The sequence below is a fragment of the Phodopus roborovskii genome, unplaced genomic scaffold, assembly GCF_943737965.1.
Source record: "Phodopus roborovskii unplaced genomic scaffold, PHOROB, whole genome shotgun sequence".
In the NCBI taxonomy this organism is placed as follows: domain Eukaryota; kingdom Metazoa; phylum Chordata; class Mammalia; order Rodentia; family Cricetidae; genus Phodopus; species Phodopus roborovskii.
Window position 1 is genome coordinate 15230205 of NW_026125059.1, and position 25227 is coordinate 15255431.

General features: G+C 49.9%; 1 protein-coding gene across 22 annotated transcripts in view; it reads right to left on the reverse strand.

The window, feature by feature from the left end:
• Positions 1–25227, reverse strand: part of Tox2 (TOX high mobility group box family member 2) — a 123274-nt gene that overhangs the window by 83139 nt on the left and 14908 nt on the right. Inside the window, exons 1-2 of one of the 22 annotated variants that reach the window (XM_051186970.1) lie at positions 17628–17960; positions 17358–17474 (exon numbers count right to left, since the gene is read on the reverse strand). The exons of 11 other annotated variants lie outside the window; for them this stretch is intronic. In XM_051186970.1, coding sequence (XP_051042927.1) covers positions 17358–17474; positions 17628–17834 — 324 coding nt within the window. In that variant the 5' untranslated portion in view covers positions 17835–17960. Of the gene's footprint in view, positions 1–17357; positions 17601–17627; positions 17961–25227 lie in introns of those variants that run through there. 10 more of the 22 variants (XM_051186997.1, XM_051186916.1, XM_051186908.1 and 7 more) reach the window with 10 other exon arrangements.

Here is a 25227-nt window from a genome sequence, read left to right on the forward strand (position 1 = left end):
TGAGCATTGTAACATGCTGTCCTGAATGCTGTGAGGATCTCTGCTGTCTGTCTCCTTGCTCTTACCTCATTGCAAGCCCAGAAGACCCTCTTCTCCGTGTCTCTGCTCCCTGAATCTCAACTCTGAGTTCTGACTCTTTGAAGAGGATGTGTCTATGCACTCCACCCTATGGACTTGTGTTAAGCATTCACACTTCTGTGTCCAGCCTGAAAGCCTCCATCCCAGGGATACCAGCTTTGAACTGTGAAAGCTTTGGTGACAGTACAGATGTTGGAATCCGAGTGACACTCCCTCTGCATACCAACTGGGTGACTTTGGACTCCACTTCTCTTGTTCTTACTTCCTTTACCTATAAAACAGTAGTGAGGGGCTGGGGAGATCTCACTGGATGAAACACTTGTTGTGAGAGTGTAAAGACCAGAGGTCAGACGCACAGAACCCATGTAAACCACACAAATGCTGAGCTGGTGAGGAGGCCTACCTGTAGCTCCAATGTTTGGAAGGTGGAGGCCGGGGATCTCCAGAGAAAGCTGGCTACCAAGACTGGCCAAATCAGTAAGCTCTGGGTTCAAAAGACTGCTTCAAATATAGTATGGAGCACCATGGAGGAAGACTCCGCAGGCACACACATGTATTTGCCTGTGCACCTATACAAATATATGTACCTACTTGTAGTTGAGCATGCATGCACACATGCACATACTTAAAAAACCATCTATTATCCCTACCTCATGACAATTATGATATCTATTATCAGAAATCCAATAGCAATCATATAGCCAATAGCAGCTGATGTCTGTCATACAGCAATACAGTGTTTCAAAATGTTAATTATTTCTGGCAGTTGCTTAATAACTTATCTAACTTTGTAATTATATGCTCACTCATATCCCTTCATCAGTCCCAATCCTCTCGTCTCACGGATGACCTTGTCTCCTATGTCACTGAAAAACTGAGACCTTCAGGAATGTCCCTGACTCTCCCAACCTTCCCTACTTATTTACATCTCCCCCATTCTGGTTTCCTTGCCTTCCGTCTGGTTTCCTTCCCTTCTGAGAAGTTTGGCACTTCTCTTCAGTCCGTGGTCAGCCCTTCTCTTTGACACCATGCTCCTACAACTGCCCACCACCTATTCTTGGTCCTGGGCTAAGATCTGATTTCAGTGGTTGAAGTCAAGTGAGCCCAGTCAAGCCACTGTTGTATCAGATGCCAACAATGAGCCCCTAAACCCCTACTGTGTGTTTCAGAACAGCCCCCAAATGCTAGGAGCTGACAATCCTCCTGGGCACAAGAAACTGGAAGGGGGCAGAGGGGTGACTGTTTGCCTGCCATCTGCAAACAGTGCACTAGATATCAGGTGTATTGTGGTGATCGGGCATGGCCCTGACTTGAGCCACCAGTCCAGTGGGTAAGTAATGACTCTTCACCTCCTACCTTTCCCCAGCTTTGCGGATGGCAGGCCAGCTGCTTTCTAGCCCCAGCCCTAAGCCATACAGATGACCACAGACTAGTTGACAGTCTATCCTGACCCGCCAGGGACAGCTTTGCATTGGCTAGCCTCTGAAAGCCAAATGGCCAATACCAGTCCTACCTTATCAGCCTCATGGACACAACTGGGTCACGTTTGCCAGTCCAAACATGATGCTTCCCCAAGCAATGCAAATACCAGCCTCAGCCTGACTTGTGGTCTGAAAGCCAGGTATGGAACATAGCTTCTCATTGCATACTTAAGCAATGTATATTCTTTGACGCCTGTGACAAGGGGCCAGGATTGGGTTAGCAGAGGAGAGAAGCAGGGAGGAGGGCTTTTCAATAGAGGCGCTGAGGCAGAGGAACTGACAAGGCAAAGAACAGGAACATGACATCCAGGCTGCCGTGAGTGTGTGCCAGTGACCATGTTTCCAGACACAGAGCTATGCCTGGGTATTTCATTAGAACCCCCTAGATTGCAAGGCCGCCACGACCGGCCCCACTGAAGAGATGAACAAGGTGAGATTCAGGGTAGTTGGGAGCTCGCCCAGAGCCAGCCAGTGCTTTTAAACCTGGCCTTGACCCCGGGTACCAAAGCAGCAACTGTGAAGAAACTGCTGATCCTCTGCTCTGCACAGAGGCACGGGTCAAAGATAAAGGATGCACAGCCCTCTGCCCAACCAGTCACAAGGCACCAGGCGATATGCCTGTGGCGATCAGAAGAGAAACGATCAAAGCAGCTTGCTGCTCCTGCCAGGCCTGATGCAGCAGCCTGTGACAATGCTCAGCCTGCATAGATGAGGTTGAGCTCAATAGATGATGACAAGAGTGTGGCAGCTGTGATCCGGGCTCTGCCCAGAGTGTGGTTTCACATGGAAGTCTCAGGAGACACGTGGGGAGAAAGACCTTTGCAGACCGAGGAGGATCAAAACCGGCCTAACTAAGGGAAGCCTCAGGTTTGAGCAAATCCAGGCCCATCACCATTCAGAGAAGGGCAATTACAGTTCGTTCAGACCCACTGCCAGGCTGTCAGGGTTCAGATGCTGGGCAGGGTGTGTTCTCCACCCACACACGATGCTTACATCTAACTAATGACTGTGTGTGTCTCTCATGCCTCATCTGAAAAAATGGGTATGGCTACCACTGGGGTTAAACAAGTAAAATCACGAAAAATGCTTGGAACCTTGTCTTGTGGTTCAGAGAAAGCTATCTGCCACCTCTAGCTAAACAGCATGGCCAAATTCTGTAGAAAGGGCTCCCACCAAGTTCTGAGGTCTTAAGCATATGCCTACAGCATACAGCCTGACATAAAACCTGCAAGAAAGTCTGGCTATGAGGTGATGCCACCCCCCCAGGATAACTTGTTATGTTTTGCTTCCTAAATACAATCATTGGTTTCCCTCCAATGATGTCTGCCTCCTGATTAGTGTCCCTGATCTTCTGTGCACAGTGCCAGGTATTTGTTCTTATGGTACCCACCCTGGAAATCCAACACTCTGAGAATGGCCCAGAGAGGTTAGGGGTTTTGTTTAAGATCACACAGCCATGATACCCAAGCTGAGTCTGAAGTCTAGGCTGTGCAGGACCCTGAAAAGCTTCCTTTCTTCAGTGGTGTAGCCACTTGTAAGTCTCTACATTCCTGTAAGTGACCCTAATTAAATTAATCAGTTCACCAGAAGGGAAAAAAAGGCATGGAAATAGAGAAGAAAAAGGAAGGTGTTTGCAAGTGTGAAAGAAGGCTATAAAGGAGTAACGGGGAAAGAACATGGTCAAAGACATGTGTATGTTTACGAAAATGTCATATTGTAACTTATTATTATGTATCATTAATATATGCTGATTTTAAAAACTCAAAAAAAAAATGTCACACTGGCTTCCCCCCTCAAGTTCCTGCTGCAAGCTGTATGGACCACAGCAGGTGACATCATCACCCTCCGCCTGGAGTTTTCTTGATTCATGAGGAGAGGCAAAGCCTTGGCCACAGCCTGTGAGCAAGAGTCTGGGAGCAGCCTCCTGGGCAAGCCCGCAGCGGTGGGCTGTTGGAGGACCCTCCTTCCCACTGCCCACAGAAGTTGGTATCATTTGCTTTGTCAATAAAATCTATCAAGAGGTAGTGTGATGGCTACGATCACCATGTTAATTGCAGATGAAGGCTGCCAGATGCCAGGCTCCTCTGGAAGGTGGACCTCCATCTCCACCTCACAGATGTGGCCACCTACCCCTCCCACCCGGCACTGTTCGACAGCCTCTGGGAAATGTGGTTTGTCAACACCAAAGTGTTTGAGTATTAAATGCACACTGGATCTCAAAGACATAAGGAGAGGAAAAAATGTTCAATACTTTGTCAATATTGGTATATTGATTACACATGGAAACGATCCTTTAGCTGACCTGGGTCAACCAGAAGATACCATTAAAGTCAACTTTGCCTGTCTCTTTTTACTTCCTTTGTATGTGGCCACAAAGATATTCAAAATCACATTATGTGGTTTGTCTTACACTGATTCGTTTCTGCTTTCCTAGCATTGGGGTTGGAACCCAGAGCTTCCCACATACAGCCCAGACGCTTAGTCACTGAGTTACAGCCTGGTTCCATTTGCATTCGTTTCTATCTGACCGTGCTCATCCACCATCTGCCCCAGACTCAGAGCTCCGTACAGAGGAGATTTAGCATCAGCAGCAACCGAACCCAAATTCTCTGTGTCAATACAGGGAAACTGAGTCACTCCTTCATTCAATAAACACTAACTGAAGCCTTCCCATGTGCTCCGAGTTCTAGGCTACAGCAGGAAAAAAGCTGAGGACCGTGCTGCAATCCAGGACTCTGCCTTGCTGCTGTTTTACTGGAAGGGGTGTTTGTCTGCAGGGTCTTGCCTGGCCAGGTCATCCTGGGGCCGGAGCAGTAGATTCAGTAGAGGCTCTCATCTCCACAGTTGGCTCAGCTACAGATCTCTCAACCTGCAGGTGGATGCTCCGGATGTAACCCAGGGAAGCCCCCCTCCTTCAAAGCCACTGGTGGGTCCTACCGCAGTACCTTATTCAGCTGCAGCTGCCCAATGGGTATAGCATGGAGGCCTAGTGCTGCCTCTGGTAACTTGCATATCGAGTACATTACCGCAGATTTATGGCAAAAATTATCCTCTCTCTCTCAGCTCCATTTAAAGCCATTTGGAGCTCGCTCCCGTCCCCAATTATAAATCTAATTGCACATTCCGAACAGACAAGCGCTCATTAAGCTTTAATTATGCACATGATGTTTTCAACAAACATTTTCATTTGGCCGCTGTGAGGGGGAATGGTGCCAAGGGGGCCGCAGGCCTGGCTGAGGCTGCGGGGGACCAGGGTTGGGAAGTAGGTCAGGGTGTGGTCGGATGAGGTTGCCCGAGGGGCAGGGCTGGGAACCTGTCAGATTGGGCTCATGACTTAGTGGCCTTCCACCTGGCTGCTTCATGGGAATCCTAACATGAGTGCTCAGCTGCTCCCAGCTGTATCTGCATCGTCCTCCTGGTCCAGCCTGAGCTTGCCAGTGAGCCTCACTGAGGACGGGAGAAGGGAAACTAAGGAGCCTCGGCCCCCAACGTGCAGATGTTCTTCAGAACAGTCCCTGCTCCTTCACTCCAGACTCCCGTACGACACTGCAAAAACCACGTTCGGCCAAATCCCACCTTCCACCCAGGAAGACTCCAAATTTTTGTTGTTTCTTGGTTTCTAGACAGGATCTTGTGATGTAGCCCATGCTCACACTACGAACAAACACATCCATTACTCTCTTCTGGCTCGGGTTCCCAAATGCACCCAGCTCTCTGCACACTGAGACTGTATCTCTGCAGCAACTCCCTTCTTATTCCTTTCCACATAGCTGGTGCACACGCAACTTCTAGGCTGTCCCCTTCAGAAGCTACACCTAGGTCAGACTGGCTGTCCAACCCCCACCAACTCCCCACAAGCTGGAGACTTTTATAAGGGAAGATACTGGGAGATTCCCTCCAAGGAAGAAAAGGATCACCAGCTCTGTGTGGCTACAGACAAGTCTCCTACTCTGTCAGTGCCTTTATCTGTGCCTGGGAAAAGGTACACAAACTCTGTGGGCCTTTGCTTGATCCACAGCCAAGCTTCCGCCTTCCCATTTGAAGAGCCCTGAAGAATGGAAGAGACTCATCCTTGCAGGGCTGCCAGGGAGTGCCAGGCAGGCAGAAGTACCTAAGTGGTACACACTCAGACACCGGAGGTCAGGGTGACAAGAATCCCAAGGTCCCTCTGAGATGTTTTATTTCACATAAAAGTGGGTGAGACAAGCAAGCTTTTAAACTAGAAGCTCGAGTTCGCCCAGCACCCAGGAGGCTCTCTGAAAAGACCCTGAGAGTAAAAGTTACAGGTCGAAGCTCCCTGGGGAGTTCTGCAGAGAAGCCGGGAAGGAGGGGTCACGGTGGGACATGGGCAGCCTGTCCCAAGAGGACTCTGGGGCCAAGATGACCCTGAGGAGATGTCCCAAATCAGAGCAAGGAGCCAAATGCTGTGTTCACAAATGGGCCAGACACCGGGTCTAGGCTTCGCCCTTCCCCTGAAGCCATCACCAGGGTGATACTGGTCTGAGAGGCACCAGCAGTGGGTAAGGTGAGGTTCTAGTCCTGGAGGAGAACTGGATAGATCATACTCTGATGTGAAGTCACTTGCACAACAGTGACATAGAGCCTGCTGCACTGACATGCCCACATTAACCCATTGGATCCTCTGGAACCCATAAGGTAAGTTCCATGATCCAGGCTCCACTGTACGGGGGGGGGGGGGGGTGGTAGAAGGTCCAATTAGGCGGAGCGGCTTGTCCAAGACCACACAGCTAAGAAATAGGAGATACATGGTTTGAACTCAGAGCTCCAATGACCAGGCCAAACCCCTTGCATGCTCTTGCCCTGTCCTTCTCTGGAGACCGGCTGTGGTTAGCAGCCTAGAGCCCTGAGCTGCCAAGAACTGCCAATATTTGTGCCTGACAATGATCTATCTTCTGTGTGGTTGGGAACAAGTCCCAGAAGAGATTCCTGCCAGAGACAATTAACTAAAAGCCACAAGAGCCCTGTGTAGGGTGGGACGCTGTGGGGACGGCAGACGGGGAAAGGGGGGTTGAGACAATGAGCGGCAGATGATCTGGAAGATATTTTCTGCCCAGTACTGCAAAACAAGCCCTTCAATCATGCCACAAAGGACTGGCATTGTTGGTTGGGAAATATGTCAATGACAGTGCTCAGTGTTGGATCGCGGGTGGTTTTAAAAAGAGAGAAAGAGAAAGTCCTTTGAAATTGTAATTTGACCTAGAAAGGTTTTTCTAGGTCACCTGAACCTGCCACTTGTGCATCTAACCCCAAAGCCAACAAAGACAAAATGCCAGGCTCACTTTCCTCTATGCAGCATCCACAGAGGAGAGCATGTTTGTAAACACTGCTGATATTTCAATGCTGTGTTACAATCTGTCTTTGGACTGCCAGCAGGTGGAGAGGCTGCATCTCTAAAATCCTGCAGACCTGGGTTCAAGTCCAGGCTCTGCACTTGACTGCCCGGTAACTATGAGCGAGGATCTCAGCTTTCTCAAGCTCAGACTCCTCCCCTGTAACGTAGGGGTGGAAGCAAGTGTGGTGGCATGCAGCTGCAATCCCAGCATTGGAAAGCCTGAGGCTGGAGGATCCTGAGTTCGAGGGCATCCAGGGCCATGTAGTAAAACCCAGTCACACACAAACTGATGGAAACAAAATGGGAATGCAGTGAGCAGCATACCACAATGCCCTTGAGAAGCTAGCTTCCTCCTTTCATGCAGGTAACTTTCCGGCCAAGGTCCACCCTTGTGTTCTTGACCACCGAACCCTTATGCCCCAGATCTCGCTCTCTCCTGGAGTCCAAGGAAGCAGTGTGGGCGGGGGCTGTCTGCACTGGCTTTCTCTGCCCGCTATAGTGCAGCCTATGCTTAGGAGTTACTCCAGTCTCTCTTCTTCACTGTGCCACCCAGCTTAGGGGAAATCCCGTGGTGTCAATGCTAGTCTCACTTCAGACTTCTCTGCATCCCACTAGGGAAACCAAGGACAAGGTGGTAGATGGTCCCTCAGCTCCTGGCAGCATCATATCAGGAGTTACCACCATCACACCGTTGGATCCCCAGAGCCTGTGTGTGCCTCCAGAACGTTCTAGATATGGTCCAGTTAGCATCAGAGCTCCAAGGCTGGACTTGAGCACCTGTGACGTTGTAAGCCAGGTGCAGCTCTAAGGGAGTACCTGAAATACAGAACAGATCTCCAGGGAAGCTCAGGGCTCACAGGACATCGGGACCTTAAAAACAAGGAGGCACTATGAAGGGACTGGTCACACAAATGCAAGTGACATACTCTTGTCAATAGAGAGGCAGAGTGGTCCAAAGGCAGACCACTTGGGGATGGGGTGAGAAACTAGATGTGCGTGCCTGCGTGTGTGTGTGTGTGTGTGTGTGTGTGTGTGTGTGTCCGCGCGCATGCATGTGTGTGTGCATGTGTGCGTGTGTGTGTGTGTGGTGGTAGTGTGTGCGTGCGTGTGGTGCATGTGGTGCATGCATGCGTGTGGTGCGTGTGGTGCTTGTGGTGTGTGTGGTGCATGCAGTGTAGTGTGGTGTGTACGGTGGGTGCGTGCGTGAATGTTAGGGGGATGATGGCTGTCTCTGAGCCACTGAGGTTGTTTCCAGTACAGAATGGGAGACGGTATCCACAAGCACCAAAGAGAAGTGTGAGGAAAGCTTAGAGTGGTGGCAGGGAGCTGGCTTTGGTGAGAGGGTGACACATTCTGTAGAGCAGCCGGCAGCACTAGGTGGCAGTGACACAAAATGAGATCACGTGTGGCTCCGATGCCGTTGTCTGACCTCTGCACATGTGTGATACATGTATGCTCATGTAGGCAAAACACTCGTACACATAAAATAAAATAAATAGATCTTAAAAGATTAAAAAGAGAATGTGTGTGTGTGTGCGCACGCATACATGCTCAGGCATGCGTGCATACATGTTGGGCGTGGATGTTAATGGTGGGTACCTTCCCTAATTGCTTAGAGACAAGGACTCTCACTGGAGCCATGGCTCAGCTCGGTAGCCAGCAAGCCCCAGGGACCCATGTCTCAGTCTCCTCAGTGCTGGGGTTACAGATGTGTACTAGCACATCTGTGGCTTTTTGTTTTGCTTTGTTTTTTTAACATGGGTGCTAGGGGTCTGAACTCAGGTCCTCAGGATTACAGGGCAAGCACTTAAGCACCTTGTCAACTGAACCCTTCCCAGCCCCCAAATAAGGACTTTGAAGAAACAGAGGAGCAAATTTGGAAAATTAGTCCCAACGAGGTGAGGAAACACTGGGCCCTCTGAGCCTCATTTGCCCTTTGTGACAGCTGTAGAAGGGAGATGGCAACACCCCATTCTACAGAGGAGAAAACAGGTGGAATGTCATCTACAACTGGACTGTGGCAAAGCCAGTTCATAACTCTGCCAAAAGCCATGCTCCTATCAACTCCTTTATTTAGTCTTTCCTTTCGGAAACAAAGACATAAAGACCAATTATTTAACAAACACAAGACATCAGGCTCATCCTGCTGTGGGAACATTAGAGTAGATAACCAGAGTAAGCCACCAACTTCAAGCAATGCAGAAGAGGTAAGAGTTAAGTACACGAAGTCACACTGGAGGGAAACAATCAGAAGAGAGAACACACTGTTTATCAGTTGCGCAGAGGCGCAGCGACTTCCTCAGCCCTTGAAGCAACCACGGAGGAAGAGATTGACAGGTTCAAATATTCACGAATTAATATCCACTGTGGAAGGAAACGCAATAAAACTGAAATGAAAAGGACATCAGACTAAGAAAATATCAGCACCAACGATGAGACGACAGTTAATATATACCATGTAGAGACAGTTAATATATACCATGTAGAAATGGCTCCGTCAACTTCAGCAGAAAGCAAGATGCTGAGAGACAAAAAGATGTGAGATTCAAACAGGAAAGTCACCGAGGGGCAACATTCCAAGAAATAAATACATGGGGGAATGTATGCTTGATCCAATGACAGTGGAGAAATGCACACGACCCAAACCAGCAATCGTGGAACTAGCATATTTTACACCACACACAAATACCTTTAGGTGACTGGAAAGCAATATGGCAGTCACCAATGGCCAGCCAGCAAGAGAGAGCATGGAAGATCCTTGTCTAAATATGAAGCCATTCACTGCTCACATTGACTAACTGCCTAGGGGACACCCCAGTATCTGTGAGGTACAGGGACATCTTTGTCCTCCTGAAGCTTGTAGTCCAGCGATGGGAACAGGAGCGGGAGTTCAAGTCACTGTGAATGACAGGCTTGCTGGAGCCTTGACAGGGGCCATGCAGAAAGACTGGGGATTTGTAAGCAGAACGAACCAGGTGAGGAGGGTTCCTCATAAGACAAGAGGGAGGGTTGGGGGATGATGGGGGGTGAGCCATCCTCAGGCCTGGGAGCTGGAAAGAAAGGAGGGCCCATTCAAGGAGTGGGAGTGGTGATGGCAGGGAGGGCAGAAGAGACAGGGAGACAGAGAGGCCGAGAGAAAAGGGCAACAGGCCTACAACTAAGGAATGGACATGAAGGGCCAGGGTTTGAGCCATGACTTCAAAAGTAGCTGTGGATGGTCTGGGGGAAGGATGAGTCTGCCTATGAAAGAGCAGAAGTGGTTGTGGTCCTAGGTGGGGCCAGGAGGAGAATCTGAGTTTGGTTTGCACACAGAAGAAACCCTGGGTGAAGCACCAGTAAGCAGAGGCTGGGGAGATGGTTCAGTTGCTTGGTAGAGTGCTTACAAGCATAAGGACCTGGGTTTGATCCCCAGAACACACATGAAAAACTGCACATGGCAGCAGATGCGTATAGTCCCAGGTCTGGGGAGGTGAATACAGGCAGTTCTCTGGAGCTTCCTGGCCAGCACTGCCAAACCGGTTAACGCCAGTTCTGGACCACTGACTGATTACACACCATACACACCATCGCTGCTGCTGCCACCACCACCACCAGCAGCAGCAGCAAATGGAACAGTAGAACCAAGACTCCAAAGGAGAAGGGCATACTGATGACTAGAATAGGAAGTCTGTAGCCAAAGTAAAATCACCACAGCCCCAGTATTTGACAGAGCCGGCACTGAAGGACTCCGGGGTGAAGGAACCCTGGCAAAGGCCCACTCAGGAGACAGAAAGGGGTGACTCATGCTGGTGGCAAACCCTAATTTCCTTTCTTTGGTCACACACTTCCTTTTTATTTCTTTTTCTGACGATTCAAAAGAAAAGGATATTTTCCTTTTAAATTCATAGCAGCGATGTTTGCATGTGTGGCCTCTTCCTGCCTAGGTTTTAACCTCTGCCCTGAACCAGCAGAAGCCAACTTAGCTGCAGTTGAAAGAGAGGATGAGAGATACTTGGAAACTGAGAAAAAAAAAAATGTGAGGTTTCAGGTCCTCAAGGGCTGGAGTGGAGCAGGACATAGGGCCCCATGTCAGCCAGAACCCACGCCAATCCAGAATTCAGAATTTGCCTGGTTGGCTTCCAGAATGGCAGTGGCAAGAGGGTGGCACATGGAATTGGGAGGTGAATATTTACACAAGCGAGTCTGTATTACATATGCAGAGCTGAGCAGCAGCCAGGCCAGGTTTGAGGGCCAAAGGAGCTGGCAGTATATTTACAAAATAAGGTTGATCACAAAGGCCCATTGCTCGCTCCACCCGTCAGAGGTTTCCCATAAAGGAGTTTTGAGCTGAATCAAGTACCATTATATTTGTATTTGTCCCTTGCTAGGGGACCATCCACCCGAATGCTCACTGTATAGGTGGGGACTGAAATTCAGAAAAACCTGTTCACAGGCTCTAAGTAACTGACCTGGACTCTGAGCGTGGTCTGGCTGCCATCTTTTCCCACACCCTCATGTGTTCCCCCAAGAGGCTGAAATGGCAGGCAGTGCAGGGGACACAGAACACTGTGACAGCACAGGTCCGTTCTGTCAGCAGGTGTGGGCTTCCGGGCACTGGGTTTTGCTAGTACTTTCATAGCTGCCCAGACAAATCACTATAAACTGACCAGTGTAAAACCACACAGGCTGGCTGGGGCTCAGAGGGTCGTGCTTGCCTAGCATGTACAAGGCCTGGGCTCCATCCCGGGCAAAACCACAAAGGGACTAAATCAAAACAAAATAAGTGTCAAACACACACAAATTATTCTCTCACAGTTCTGGAAGCCAGAAGTCCCAAGTTTGTCTTTAAGGGCTTCAGATCATGTCAGCAGGCAGCGCCAGAGACTCCAAAGGAAAATGCATTTCTTGCAACCCCAGCTTCTGTGTCCCTTGGCTTGTGACCCCTTTCTTCATCTTCAAATCACACCAGCTCACCTCTTTTCCCCTGGCATCACCTACTGTCTCGAGCTCCCACTGAATCAGCTCTGCATCCCTCTTAGGAGCTTCCTGGGATGACTGTGGACCACCAGGGAAGCCAGGACAATCCCCCCAACTTAAGATCTTTATTATATCTGCAAATCCCCTTTTGCCACATCAGGTAACAAGTTTCAGAGATTAGGACATGGATATATCAGGGGTACACATTTGCAGCTAGCACTGGGTAAGTTCCCTCAGGCTCTGGGTTAACTGGGCCTCCACCCAGAGATAGCCAGGCAGGATGGACCCACCATGATGGGCTTTGCCATAGTGCTTCGGTATCTTTCTTTCTTTCCTTTCAGCATGGGGAGCCTATGTTTAGGTTCCCCGTGACGGGGCTTCTGATGGCGCTGGTTTAGACCAGTGGGCTAGGAGCAGAAACAACTGGTCTCTTCAGGAAGTGTCAGGAAGAACAGCAAACAAGAGAATTCCAAGCTGGCTTTGTAGGGCTCTAGAGGGAGATGAGACTAACCTTCATCCTGAGTGACTCTGTGAAACAGAACCTAAGACCTACTTCTCTGCTGATTGCCACGGAACATGTGAGGGGCACAAAAATACACCATACTACTTATTGAGACAAAGGAGTGGGAGGGAGAAAATGAGAGCAATGAGTGTGAATCTAGTACTAAAAAATAATAATAATTAATTATCCTTGTGATACATTACTGAGGTTTGGGGGCCGTTTGCTACTGAGGCATAACCCAGGCTAATAATCCACTCTGAGTGGGGTTAGCAGGCTCTTACTGACCATCTACTACAAGGCAAGGACTTCACAGAGCCGATACACAATCCTGCAAATTACTCAGTCAAGGTCAGAATCATCACTCATGAACAGTCAAGGAAACTGGAATGCGGATGTAGAGGGGATGGTCGCACAACTGAGAAGTGGGAGAGCTGGGATTCGAGCCCAAGTAGTGTGGTCTCAAAGCCGAACTCATGGACCAGGATCAGTGTCACTCCTGTGATCCCAGCACATAGAGGGCTGAGGCAGGAGAATGGAGGGTTTGAAGGCAGCCTGGACTTCATAGCAAGACCCTCTCTCAAAAGCAAATGGACAAATCAAACTCATAAGAACTCTAAGAGTCAACTCTTGAAAGGTACCATATGGCATTCCAGAACCCTCTTCAGACCCAGACATCTGTTACTTCAGGATCAACAGGGACTTGTGCTCAAGGCTAATAAATTCCTGATGCCCAAGTCCCCAAAGAAAACGAGCCCATCCCTTAGTCCTAAAGCTCCTGAAAACACACCAAACCCAGCTTGGGCCTCTTCTGATGGCCCTGATAGTTCTCCATATCCATGTGTGTCCATGGACTGAAAGAATACTTATTGAGTATTTACTTTGTGCCTGGCCATTGTGGGTATCTAGGGATTAGCAGTGAGCAGAGGCCACTGGGGCTTACTGTCCTGAGCTGGAGAAAACATCAATACTCAGAATCAACAAGTGGCTCACGCAGCACATCGGAAGGCTGTGAGCTGGTGAGGCGATTCCACTTAAGCAGTCAAGCTGGACTTTTAGGATGAAATTACAGCAAGATGGACAGTGGTAAGAAGGGAGGGAGGGAGCCAAGATGCTACCAGCTTGGAGCATCTACACTGCTCATCAGCCACTACAAGCCCTGCACATGGGAGTGAGCAGGTGCCGCCTTGGTCAGCAAGAGGACATGAAGGTGGGCAGAGCAGGCAGGGGAATGGAGTAGAGGCCAGAAAGACGATGGGAGGCAAAGCACGCCCACAGATGGTACTGCGATTACCCTCCCCGGAGAGGAAGCCAACAGCTGTCCCTGGGCTTATCTGATGCTGTGGTTGAAGGAGCAGGCAAGGGCAGGCGTGAGGGCTGGTTCGCCGGCACATCTGAAGAACCTCGTCCCCGCGAGGCAGCTGGCATCCGCCTGGCCTGTGGCTTCCTCTGTGGCTTCCGCATCACAGGGTGCCCTGGTGGCTGCTATTTTTGCCCCTGTTTAGGGTCCTGTGGCACATTCTTCTGTGTGGGGGCACTGAAGGTTAGTGTGCCTGACCCCTCTTCAAGTTTCCTCTGCTTGGAGCAAATGGAAGGGATCACTTAAATGTTCCAAGTGTCCTAAGGGAATAATTACACCCAGAGAGCAGAAGAGATGTATGATACATGCCATCTTGTTGATCCTCATGACACTGCAAGCTCAGAGAGGTTAGGCCACACAGCCACATCAAACCACAACCTGGGATTCTGAGGGGGGGGGGCTGTCTATGGGGCCTGACTTACTATTGCAGGGCATTCTCTCCATACCCTGTCTGTATAAGGGTATCCCAAGCAGAAACAACTAGCAGGTAGGAAAACAGAGTTGCATCATCCCTGGATGAGGCCCTCCAGAGCCTCACAATGATCCTCAGGGGACCACTACATGCATGGAGGGACAATCAGAGGAGGCTTTGGCAAAGCTTTGGTGTCCTAGCCATCTCTGCAGATTAGCGGGAGCTGGGGGTCTAAAGGAACCCTACTGTGGACACTAAAGGAGACTAAAGATTTAAGAAGTAGGAGGCAGGGCAGCCTGGCTGGGGAAGGAGCTTTAGGGGATGACAGACAGGATCCTGGAGGAAGCAGAAATCCGAGTGTGGAGGTGGATGAGCCCCAGGCAGGCAAGAGAAGCTTTGAGAGGGACACAGTGGTGCAGAGAGGCAGTCAGCGGCTGCTGAGAGTCCATGGAGGGAGACACACCAAGCAGTTCACTGAGCTGACTGCAGGGAAGGGATTCTAATGGGAAACTTAAGGACAGGAGGCTCCTCAAGTCACCCAGGTAGCAGATGATGGAGTTTTGACAGGACAGCCAGCAATGTGAACAGGTAGGCTACAGCAGCATGGAAACGAGGTCATGCTGTGTCTAGGTCTGTGCCTAAGTTTCCATTGGGCAGTAATCGTCACTAAGATGGGTGAGATGGAAGGCATGGCGGGGTGAGTTGAGAGAGGGCAGCCTCCAACCTCGTTTCCTCCAGGAGGAGCCCTCCAGGGTGCTGGTGCACAGTCCCTACTCATACCCTTCATGAGCGGCCTCGGAGCCTCTGTGGCTCTTCAGAGGTAAAGGAGTGGCATGGACCTTCTAACTAGAAAGACGGAAGCCTTAACTCCCCTAATTGCTACTCTGGTGTGGTGTGCTAGCCTCCCTGGAAAATGGCCTCTAGAGCCCAAGAGAGGCAGGAATCCACCCACCTATGATTCTTTTCAGATCCTTGTAGGGTCACATAGGCAGCCTCCTCCAATGGCATCCCACCTGAGGATCTAACCTCAGTAACAATAGGTCAGTCCCCCAAAAAGGCAGCTGAGAAGGGCATTGGGGACCCTGTGGGTCTCAGGAAGTTATTCTCTAGCAGGAGCCCACCCTAACAATACCCCTCACACCAATGAGTGCCAGCATGGTAGGACAGGAGCAGTTGGTGGGACCAGCCAGAATTATTTCTCTAAGGATCTCGCCCAGGGATGACACAATGGCTGGAATCCCACTCCGGCCACCTTCCGTCTTCATATAAGCCTTCAGTGGGAACATGCCTCCTGCCAGTCTGCAGCAGACACTGAGCCCCATCCGAAGCTCCTGGGTCCCTTTCCCTAGGAAGGGATGGCATTTTTATTCATGAAGCACGACACAACTCTTTGCATATGTTGTCCCTTGTCATCGTCTTAACCTGCCATTCTTAGGATCAGAGAGGTAAAGTGACCTGCCTGAGGTTACACAGTGACCCCATGGAAAGAGACTTACTCCAAGCCAGGTCCTAGATCTACATTCCGCTTCTGTCCCTGACAGGAAGTCTGCATGGACTGAGCACTCTCCCTTCCTAGTGCCATTCCATGTATCCAGCCCAGACTCCCAACACACAGGTGACAGCTGGTGGCTTGGCCACCTGTCCCTGTAACAGCAGGTTGCCTACCAGTCTTCAGGAAGTTGTACAAGACATCAGCTAAGGGTCACTTCTGGTTCTAGGGAGCAGCAAGTCCCACAGTGTCCTCCCTTCCCCATAGGGGAAGCCATGGGGGTGACCAGAGCAATTTCTGTCAGCCAGTCCCACACAGGATACAGTGCATCCCACTCTGGACACACATGGAGATTCTCTGGCCCCGCATGCTTGCACCAGAGCATGTGCCCCACCAGGCTTCCTGACCTCCTCCCCAGCTGAGCTGTCCTGGGCCATCCATCCATTCAGCATGGATGGAGGCCCTTCTAGTTGCTAGGCCAAGTATGAGCAATGTGCACACACCATTGCAGAAGGTGCCTGTGCCCACTTTGCAGGTGTGGACACCAAGACTCAGGCAGCTTTGAGAGCCCGTGTTATGTCGCAGGCTTCTTAGGGCAAAGCTAGGATTTGAAAGTGGTCACTAACCCAAGCTCTATTGCTTGGCAGGCACCCATAACTATTTCTGCCTTGGTCAGCTGGCTGTAGACCTTTCCTGGGCAGTACTGGACCCGGTGTCTCAGACAATTCTTTGTGACTCTATGGGGACTAGGAAGGATGCTCTCAGAGGCATAAGGAATGCAGGTTCCTGGCCTCGCTGGTTCCCCTAATGTTCCACATGAGGCGACATGGGCCTGAGCTGTCAGCTTCCATTTCTGAGATGCACAATCATAAAACCAGATCCCCAACAATGGCTGTGGGAAATGAGAGAGTCAGAAGGATCAGGCCTCCTGATCTAGTACAGCACCGTCAGTAGCAATGAGCCCCCCACCCCCACCCCCACCCCACCCGGCTCAGCCACCTCCCTAGGGGCTGCTGGCAAATGCCACTGACAGGAGCCTCTTTCACCTGCTACACTGTACGTTTGCCCTTGGGGCCGTGACTATACGCCTTCCCTTCCTTGTCACCGCCTCTCTTCTCGAAAAGGGTGGCCATGGAGATCCCAGCTGCTGGTTTCCTGCATCCTTGCTAGACGAGAGGAAAGGTGGCCTTTACTAAACGAGAGGAGAAGTTTTATTCCTGGTACCTGTAGCCGCACTGCACCCCGTTCTCAGAAGACCCCTTCCCACTCCGCAGCCCAGTGTCTTCTGGGTCCTTCCACATCATGGGCTGCCACCATCGCTGTTCTCGCTGCTTCTTGTCTAAGTCAGCAAGGCCCCTCCTTCCCAATCCACCCTCACCCCACAAACACCTACATCTGGCTAGGCCTGCTATGCATGAGCTGAATGCAAGACGAATGGATACAGAAATATATATATATATGTAGACATGAAAGAATGAATGCTTCCTGAGTGTCCTGGGCCTCGAGACTGGTGGCTAATCCTATTCAGCAGACCCAATGCCACCAGAATTCCTTATGAGAGGGTAAGAGCCATTGCCAGGTCCTTGGACCCTGCACAGTATCCTCATTGCAGAATGTGGCAGGCACCAGTTCCTGCCTGGCCCCACCCAGGATCCAGCATCACCCATCTTGGCCCCACAGGGCGAGCCTGAGCGCCTCCACCCCTGAAGCAGCCAGCACCGCTGCTTACCTTCTGTAGAGACGCACCTGCAATGCACCAGTGTCTTGAGAGAAGGAGCCTGAGCCTCATTCCACAGAAGCCCAGGCAGGGAGAGAATGCGTCTGCGACAGCCTCTGCGAGATGCTGCTGCATAATCAGCAGAGAAAGAGAAAAAAATGCCAGAAATAGCAGCTTTATAAGCCCTCGCGACGACTCTTGGTCCTCTATTGGCTGGAGGCCCGGCACCCCCACCCCACATCCCGATCCTACAAGGTGAAACGGAAAAACCTGTTATTTAACCTCTTTGATCCAAATCCATCTTCTATCCCAGTTTGGGCCCACATGTTTGAAGCACCACGACAGGGCTCCGGGAGCAGAAGAGAAGGCAACCTTGCTCTCAGTCACCCCTGGCTTCAGAGGCATGGTGGGAGGAATTGCTGCACTGGAAGTCCCCTCAGAAAGCAAATTGGCAGCACCTGTCAAGGTGCAAATCCGCACACCTTCCATTCAGCAATTGGACTCCTGAGCACCCACTCTGTGGCAATACCTGCATCCCACACACAGGCGTGCTGGAGGATGCTGAACATTACGCAAACCCGAGGCAGGATGAACATCTGAAGCCAGAGCTGACTGAATACACAAGACACATCCTTCTATGGACGGGGGGGGGGGGGGGGGGGGGCTCATCTGCAGGAGCCAGTTTGGAACTGGTTGGGAGAGAAAACCAAGGGCATGCTCCTGTTTTTATAGAAGTATGAACTGTGCATGTATGTGCATGCATGTGTTTGCCTGTGCATGCATGTTTATGTGTGTGGCATGTACACATGTGTGCATGCATGCATTGGGTGGAAGCATTTGCATTTGGATTTGCAAGGGCACCAGGCTGTTAGGTGTGGTTACCTACAGAGCTTGAGGAAGGAACTAGAAGGAACTAGCTGCTATGGTCCTTACCCCCCCCCCCTTTTCTTTTGCACAGACAAATGTTACATATGAAACAAAATACAAACATGGGAATCTCCAAGAAGCCAATGTTACCTCTCACAAGGAAATGAGGCTTAGATCTGTGTAGGCCCCAGGCCCTAAGGACTGCCTAGTAATCTCATTAGCTTTCACACAAACACAGCTAAATTAGGGCTCCATAAAGAATATGGGCTCTAGAAGATAGAAGAAGGGAGCTGGGTTCGAATTCTAGCTCTGCTAGCTGGGATAGCTGACTTCCCTCAGCCTCAGTTTCTCTATCTATAAAATGGGGTCATTCGTACTTACTAGATACCATGAACTGTACTTGGTGTTGTTACACGAATGGGATGTTTTGCGGGGTATACCAGAGCAACAGAAACTAGGTGCTGTCTGAGCTAACCATGTTACCAGGCCTGAGAAAGAAGAGCTCTGGGGAATCCCATTAGTCAGCACTGGCAACAATGATCAGCTAAGTGACAGACAAGAGCCAGGACACAGCAGAGCCAGTGCCCAGGGCGAGCAGGAGGGAGCTTCAGTGGAGGGGTAGGGGGATGGACAGGGTCTGGCTTCTGTGATCCACACCTTTCCCTCTGCCTGCCATGCTCATCCCCAGCCCTCCCCACCCTTCACACCCACTCCAAGATCGTCCTTTCTGAGGGAGCCCCTCTGCTCTCTCCAGCACAGAGCCATATTCCCACAGCATGCTTCCTTATTGTGGCAGTTATGTTTCTGTGTTACTGTCTATCTTCCCCCCATGACATTCTGATCTCCAAGATGCTTGGGACTCTCTGTCTTAGTCATCTCTAGATCCAGCCTCTATACAGGGCCTGATACCTAGTAGGCACTCGAAACAGAGAACACACACAACCATGGTCTAAGGTCAATACCACACACAATGAGTTCATCTGAAGGAAAAGGAAGTAAGAACTATAAAGACCAATAGAAATTTCATAGCTGTACTGAGAATATTAAAGCGTATTAAGGCTTAAGGGTGCCACAAGAAACTTTCTGTCAGGGCTGGAGAGATGGCTCAGTGGTTAGGAGTATTGGCTGCTCTTCCAGAGGACCCAGGTTCAATTCCCAGCACCCCCATAGTGGCTCACAAACATCTGTAACTGTACTTCCAGGCAATCTGGTGCCCTCTTCCGGCCGCCATGGGCACTGCACATGCATGGTACAGACACATGCAGTCAAAATACTACTAATACACATAAAAATAAAAAAGAAGCCATCCGTGAATATTTACATGAACTTAAGGTGGCAAAAACTGTCTAAGTCCAAATTCATGTATATAAGGATAGTTATTGTATCATTATTTATAATACAATTGAAATGACCATATAGACCACAGATACAGGATGGGTTTTTTTTTTTTTAAGCATAACTTACTGTACAATAAAATCTTATGCAGTCAGGAAAAAGTCAACAGCATTTGTTGAAATGGAAAGGAGCATTGTTTCGAACTAGGCAGCAGTAAATGTGCTCTTCAACAACCAGGGGCAATGCTAAGTTTGATGTGTGATTGTCCCAGAAAAAGAGCAAAGGTAAAAATCCTCTTATCATCATTCACCAGACATTCTCTCATTCCTCCAAAACATTTTCTGCTCTCTCTGTCCACCCACTATTCTGTGAGGGTCAGGGGTTCCAGGCTCAGGCAGGGAGTGAAGAGGATACTGTTCATCCTTGCTTACATGTGTAGGTGAGAAATCTTGACTATTCAAACTAAGGCCCTTGGGGCAATCCATGGAGTGAAGGCTTCAGCTGTCATTCAAGATGGAATACAGGGTTCTGGAGATAGCTTAGTTGATGACATGTTTGCGGAGAAAGCGTGAGTATGTGAACTTGATCCCTAGAAACCACCTGTCACAGCTGGGTGCAGGCCTACATGCTAATAAGACCCACCTCTCACTGGAGAGGCAGAGACAGACAGATCCCTGGGGCTCATCGGCCAGCCAGATTAATCTAGTCAGTGAGTTTCACGCCAATGAGAGGCCCTGTGTCAAAAAACAAACAAACAAACAAACAAAAAAACGAAGGTGGATAGCACCTGGGAACAACACCTCAAGTTATCCTCTATGTATATGTGCACACACATGTATGTACTCTCAGAGGGATCTGAAGGAGGAGCAGAGTCTGGGTACACTCCTTGGCTTGCAGAAATACACCTTGGTAAGTCCATGGTAAGATGAAAAACATCCTAAACCAAAACCCTACTGCAGATGCCACAGCTTAGCCCAGGCTCAGGCCACCTTAAACAGGCTCAGGACACTTACGGGCACTACAGCTGAGTTTCTCGGGTGAAAGACTGGCTGCTATACTGAAAGGTTCATTAGGAGGGTCCCCAGCCACGCAGTGCTTTCACACCATCTTGCTGTGCTTTGTTTTGGTTTTGGTGTCTGTTTTGAGACAGTCTCGCTCTGTAGCCCAGGCTGGTCTCAAACTCACAATTCTTCCTGCCTTCACTTTCCAAGTGTTGGGATGATAGACAGGGGCCCCTAATGCTGGCTGCTTTTGCAGATTGTAAATAGAAGAAATCTTAGTTCTAATTGTCAAGGACAATCTGGTTAGAGAAAGTGGGTGCATTTGAAGAGGCTGAGGTGGGTTGACCTGGGATAATTCCGGGAAGTTCTCACACTCTTCACTCTCCTGACACTCCATCTGCAGGGAATGGCATCGCTCTGTGGGGCTAAGGAGATCTCGGGACTGGATTCTACCACCCTTGCTGGGAGGCAGATTTCTGGATATGGCCCCATACATGTGCAAAGGTGATAGTGAGCTTCCCAGCCATGATTCACACAACTGGAAAGTGCCAGCAATAGGGCTGGACAGGGCTGGGGTGGGTATCCCCCTACCACAGCAGGCTGAATGCTGAGGCTTCCTTGACACCTCAGAAGGTGGGTGGACTCCATTCCAGGCCCATTGCTCTCAGCTTAGCATTGAATGCATGACCAAGGCGCCCAGGGCAGGCGGGGAGAGCTGGCACTGAACTAGAGAGGTGCCTGGCACCTGGAGGCCCCCGATTTTTGTTTTAGATACTTGGTTCTCAGATTACTCAGCTGCTGGATGGTTAGAGTTCAAAACAGACACAGAGAGAGATGACTCAGCTTCCTGTGGAGGGGCTGTGGCCTGATGGGAAGACATTTCCATTTCTGCCTTCCTCTCTAGGGCCCTAGAGACAGCTCATGGTGTGTGTGTGGGGTGTGTGGTCATTTCCAGAGTGAGGGGAAGGGGCTCTGGGGCCAGTTCACCTATGCAAAGCAGGCATTACCTCTGGGAAGAGTCTGGTCTGGTGCCTGGTACAAAATAGGGGGTTCATAAATACCACTGTAAAGAACGGCCCCCATACAAGGCTCCCTGACACCTGAGTGACACGAGTCTCTGTCTTACAGGTGAGGAAACTGAGGCTCAAAGCAGATTTGAATTTCTGTCTGCCCTTCCACAAGGATCCCGCACACAGCCAGGCCACTCTACAGAGATTTTCCACAACCCACTATGAACCAGTCGTGAGCATACATGGCCCTGCACTGTGTTCATCTACAAAATGGAGACATAATGAGACAATCCACAAAAACTTCAGGAAAGGCACTAGGGAGGTAGCTCAGTCACTAAAGTGCGCGCACACACACATACACACACACACACACACACACACACACACACACACAGAGAGAGAGAGAGAGAGAGAGAGAGAGAGAGAGAGAGAGCACTTCAGAAAAGAAATCCCACAGAGGGATAAGGAACCTTCAGCCATGTCTCGTGGCTTTTCCTATGATCATGGATCCAGAGTGGAACTCTCCCTGGATCACATCCCACAGAGAGAGACTCAGGAAAGCCCCCTGATGTCTATTAAAAAAAAAAAACAAAAATGCCAAGGCTGAGGATGCATTGGCAGGAGAAGGGGCAATTCATGCAGGAAACAATAGCATCCCTGAACATCAACCCTGGAGCTAACTGAAAAGGAAAACACCAGAGCAGGTGTGCCCACAGTACCTGTCCCTGCCCATGTCCCCACCCCGTCCCCTGCCTCACAAAGCCTCTGCTGACAGTACAGCCTTAATAGTAACAAACTAATTTTAAACCCTGTGATTACTAAGGTTGATTTCCATGGAACCTTCTTTTCACAGTGCGAGAACCTCGCCAGAGCGGTAATTGCCAAGTTCAATTTTAGCTCTGTCACACCCAACTGTCGGTGCTAAGGCGGCTGCTACGTCGCCAGGTAAGCTGGTAATGAAGTCAGCTTCGGGCGTCTAATTTCACAATATTGTGATGTCTCTGTCAGCACCTGTAAGAGCTGAGAAGCTGTGAGCTTCCATTGAATGGATTACACATGGGGGAAGTGACTGAAGCTGCTTGACGCTTCTGGGGCTCTGTCTAGAGCCCAGGCCCACAGGGATACTGAGGCTGCTGAGTCCTGGATGATTCTCCCCACAATCTATACCACAGATGCACGGCACTCTTCAGGCACTCTGGTCATCACCTTTCTTTGGTACCCTCATCCTTATCCTGTATCTAGCCCTCCTCATCCTAGTGTGCATCCTCAAAAGACCCTCTGGATTTACCTTGCCAATCAGTTCTCTTGCAAAGGAAATAATGAAAATGGGATTCAACACCGACTTTTCCCACTTAAAAGCATTGCTGAGTCCCACTGTCCTCAAGGCCAGAGCCTAACAAGTCTCCAGATGGAGCCCTAACCACACTCAGCCCCACTGCCCTGCAACTCAGTCCCAGGGCTCCAACCCCTTGCAGCCCTGGCTTGCACTCCCCTATGGACAGGTTCTCCAGCCTCATTTGCTTTGGGTTCCTCTGATCCTTTATATGGATGGAAAGCTCTGCATACCTGGGCAAAACCCATTAGGAGAGGAGCTTGAGAAACAGTGCAGTCAATAGAATGCTAAGTGTGTGCAAGCATGAAAACCCCAGTTCACAGCAAAGCACCCACATGGAAAGCTTGGCACGCCGTGGTGCACACCCGTAACCCCAGTGATGTGGACACTGGCGGGACTGGAGTATAGGAGGATCAAGCCAAAGCTGAGGCCACATCCCTTCTCCTGACAGCGCTCCTCAACAGGGGCCTCTCCCAGAACCCTTGAGTTGGGCTCTGATTCTAGGCATTTCAACATTTCACACACACCTCAGTGCTCTGGTCAGCCCTCCAGCAACCTCTAGACCAGCAATTCACAACCGGTGGGTCAAGACCCCTTTGGGGTCATATATCAGATATCCTGGGCTTCAGATATTTGCATTACGATCCCTAACAGCAGCAAAATTACAGTTGTGAAACAGCAACAAAAGTAATTTTAAGGTTGGGGGTCACCATAGCATGAGGGACTATACTAAGGAACTGTGTTAAAGGGGTGAAGCATTAGGAAGGTTGAGAATCACTGCTCTGGACCTTACTTAGCAATGGGGAATCTCTACCCCACCTACTGCATCAGCATCTGTATTTCAGTACCCTCCCTGCTGTGGGACACGCTGCCATCATCCCACTGTGGGGAACTGTGAGCTGCCCTAGGTATTAGCTATGCCTGCTGTGTGCTATACACTGTGTGCGTGCAAATCCCAGCACTGCCCAGATGAAAGTTTCATGTCCTTCCTTCCAGCACACCTTACTCACTCCCAGAATTCTGCTTCTTTTCAACCACAGATGAACCAGTCCAGCTAGCTCTGGTGTCTTCTAAATGTCATGCATAATCTGGACAGTTCAACCTTGTAGACAGGCCCACCAAAGCCCCATTTGGGGACATTGAGCACCCTGGCCCACAGGAAGCCCAGCGCTGCAGAGAAAGAATGTTCGGATTAGTTAAAGCCTTCCTTCTTGCAGAGATCAGACTCCTGTCTCTGCTCCAAGGAAAAGAGGTCCTCCTCTTAGCTAGAGATGGAATTGGGGGGAGGGGAAAGTAACCCCTCTTTGGAGACCCTGATCTAACCCACCAGGGGTTGATTCCCCTCCGAGGGGTACCCATGACCTTTGCAGAACTAAATGCAATACCAGACTCCTATGTGCGGAGCAGACCCCAGGGCCAGCCTGGAGGTTGCAGTAATCCAGCTGCGTGTTTGGACAGGAGCCACCCTGCAAAGCTCAGCCAACTCTGCTTGTCGCCTGAGGAGGGAAGCACTCACCTTTGCTAATCACCCTAATTCATTTTTTATTACTGATTTTCCCTGCTTCTATTTGCCCTCTGATTGAGGATATTACCCCAGGCATTTAAAAAAACAACAGATCAGACCACAATGGCAAACACAGCTCTCCGATGAAATCTGCACGGATGGGCGTGTAATTCCACATCACAAAGACCTGGGGTCTATGGTAGGCAGACCGAGCAGGAGTTATCTGCACAATCGAAAGTTTGTCAGAGATAATGAGGTGTGTGTAGAGGGCACAATAAAATGGGCACCTCTTCCTGCTACTGGTGAATGCGGTCAACCCTTTTGGAAATAGCATGCCAGGAGCTGGGGAAATGGCTCCATATACATATATATAAATCCTTGCTGAGCAAGTTGGAAGACAGACCAGAGTTTGAGTACCCAGGACCCATGTAAAGCCGGGCACAGTGGTGTGTCTACAATCTCTATGTTCTAAGGTGTGAGATGGGAGACAGATTGGTGAATTCCCAGAAGCTTGTGGACCAGCAGTAGCAAGCAACAAAAAGATCCTGCATCAAATGAAGTGGAAGGTGAGGATCAATAATCTACATACCCACATATGTGTATACACATCATACACACAGAGAAATAACATGCCAACAAAAATCAGGAGCCATGATTATGCCATATGCTCTTCTATTTTTTTTTTTAAAGACACAGTCTCATGTAGCCCAAGCTGTTAACAAACTCACTGTTAGCTGAGGGTGCCCACGGACTTCTGACTCCGACTCTCCTGCTCCACATTGCAAGTATTGGGACTACAAGTATGCACTACCCCATCTGGTTTATATGGTGC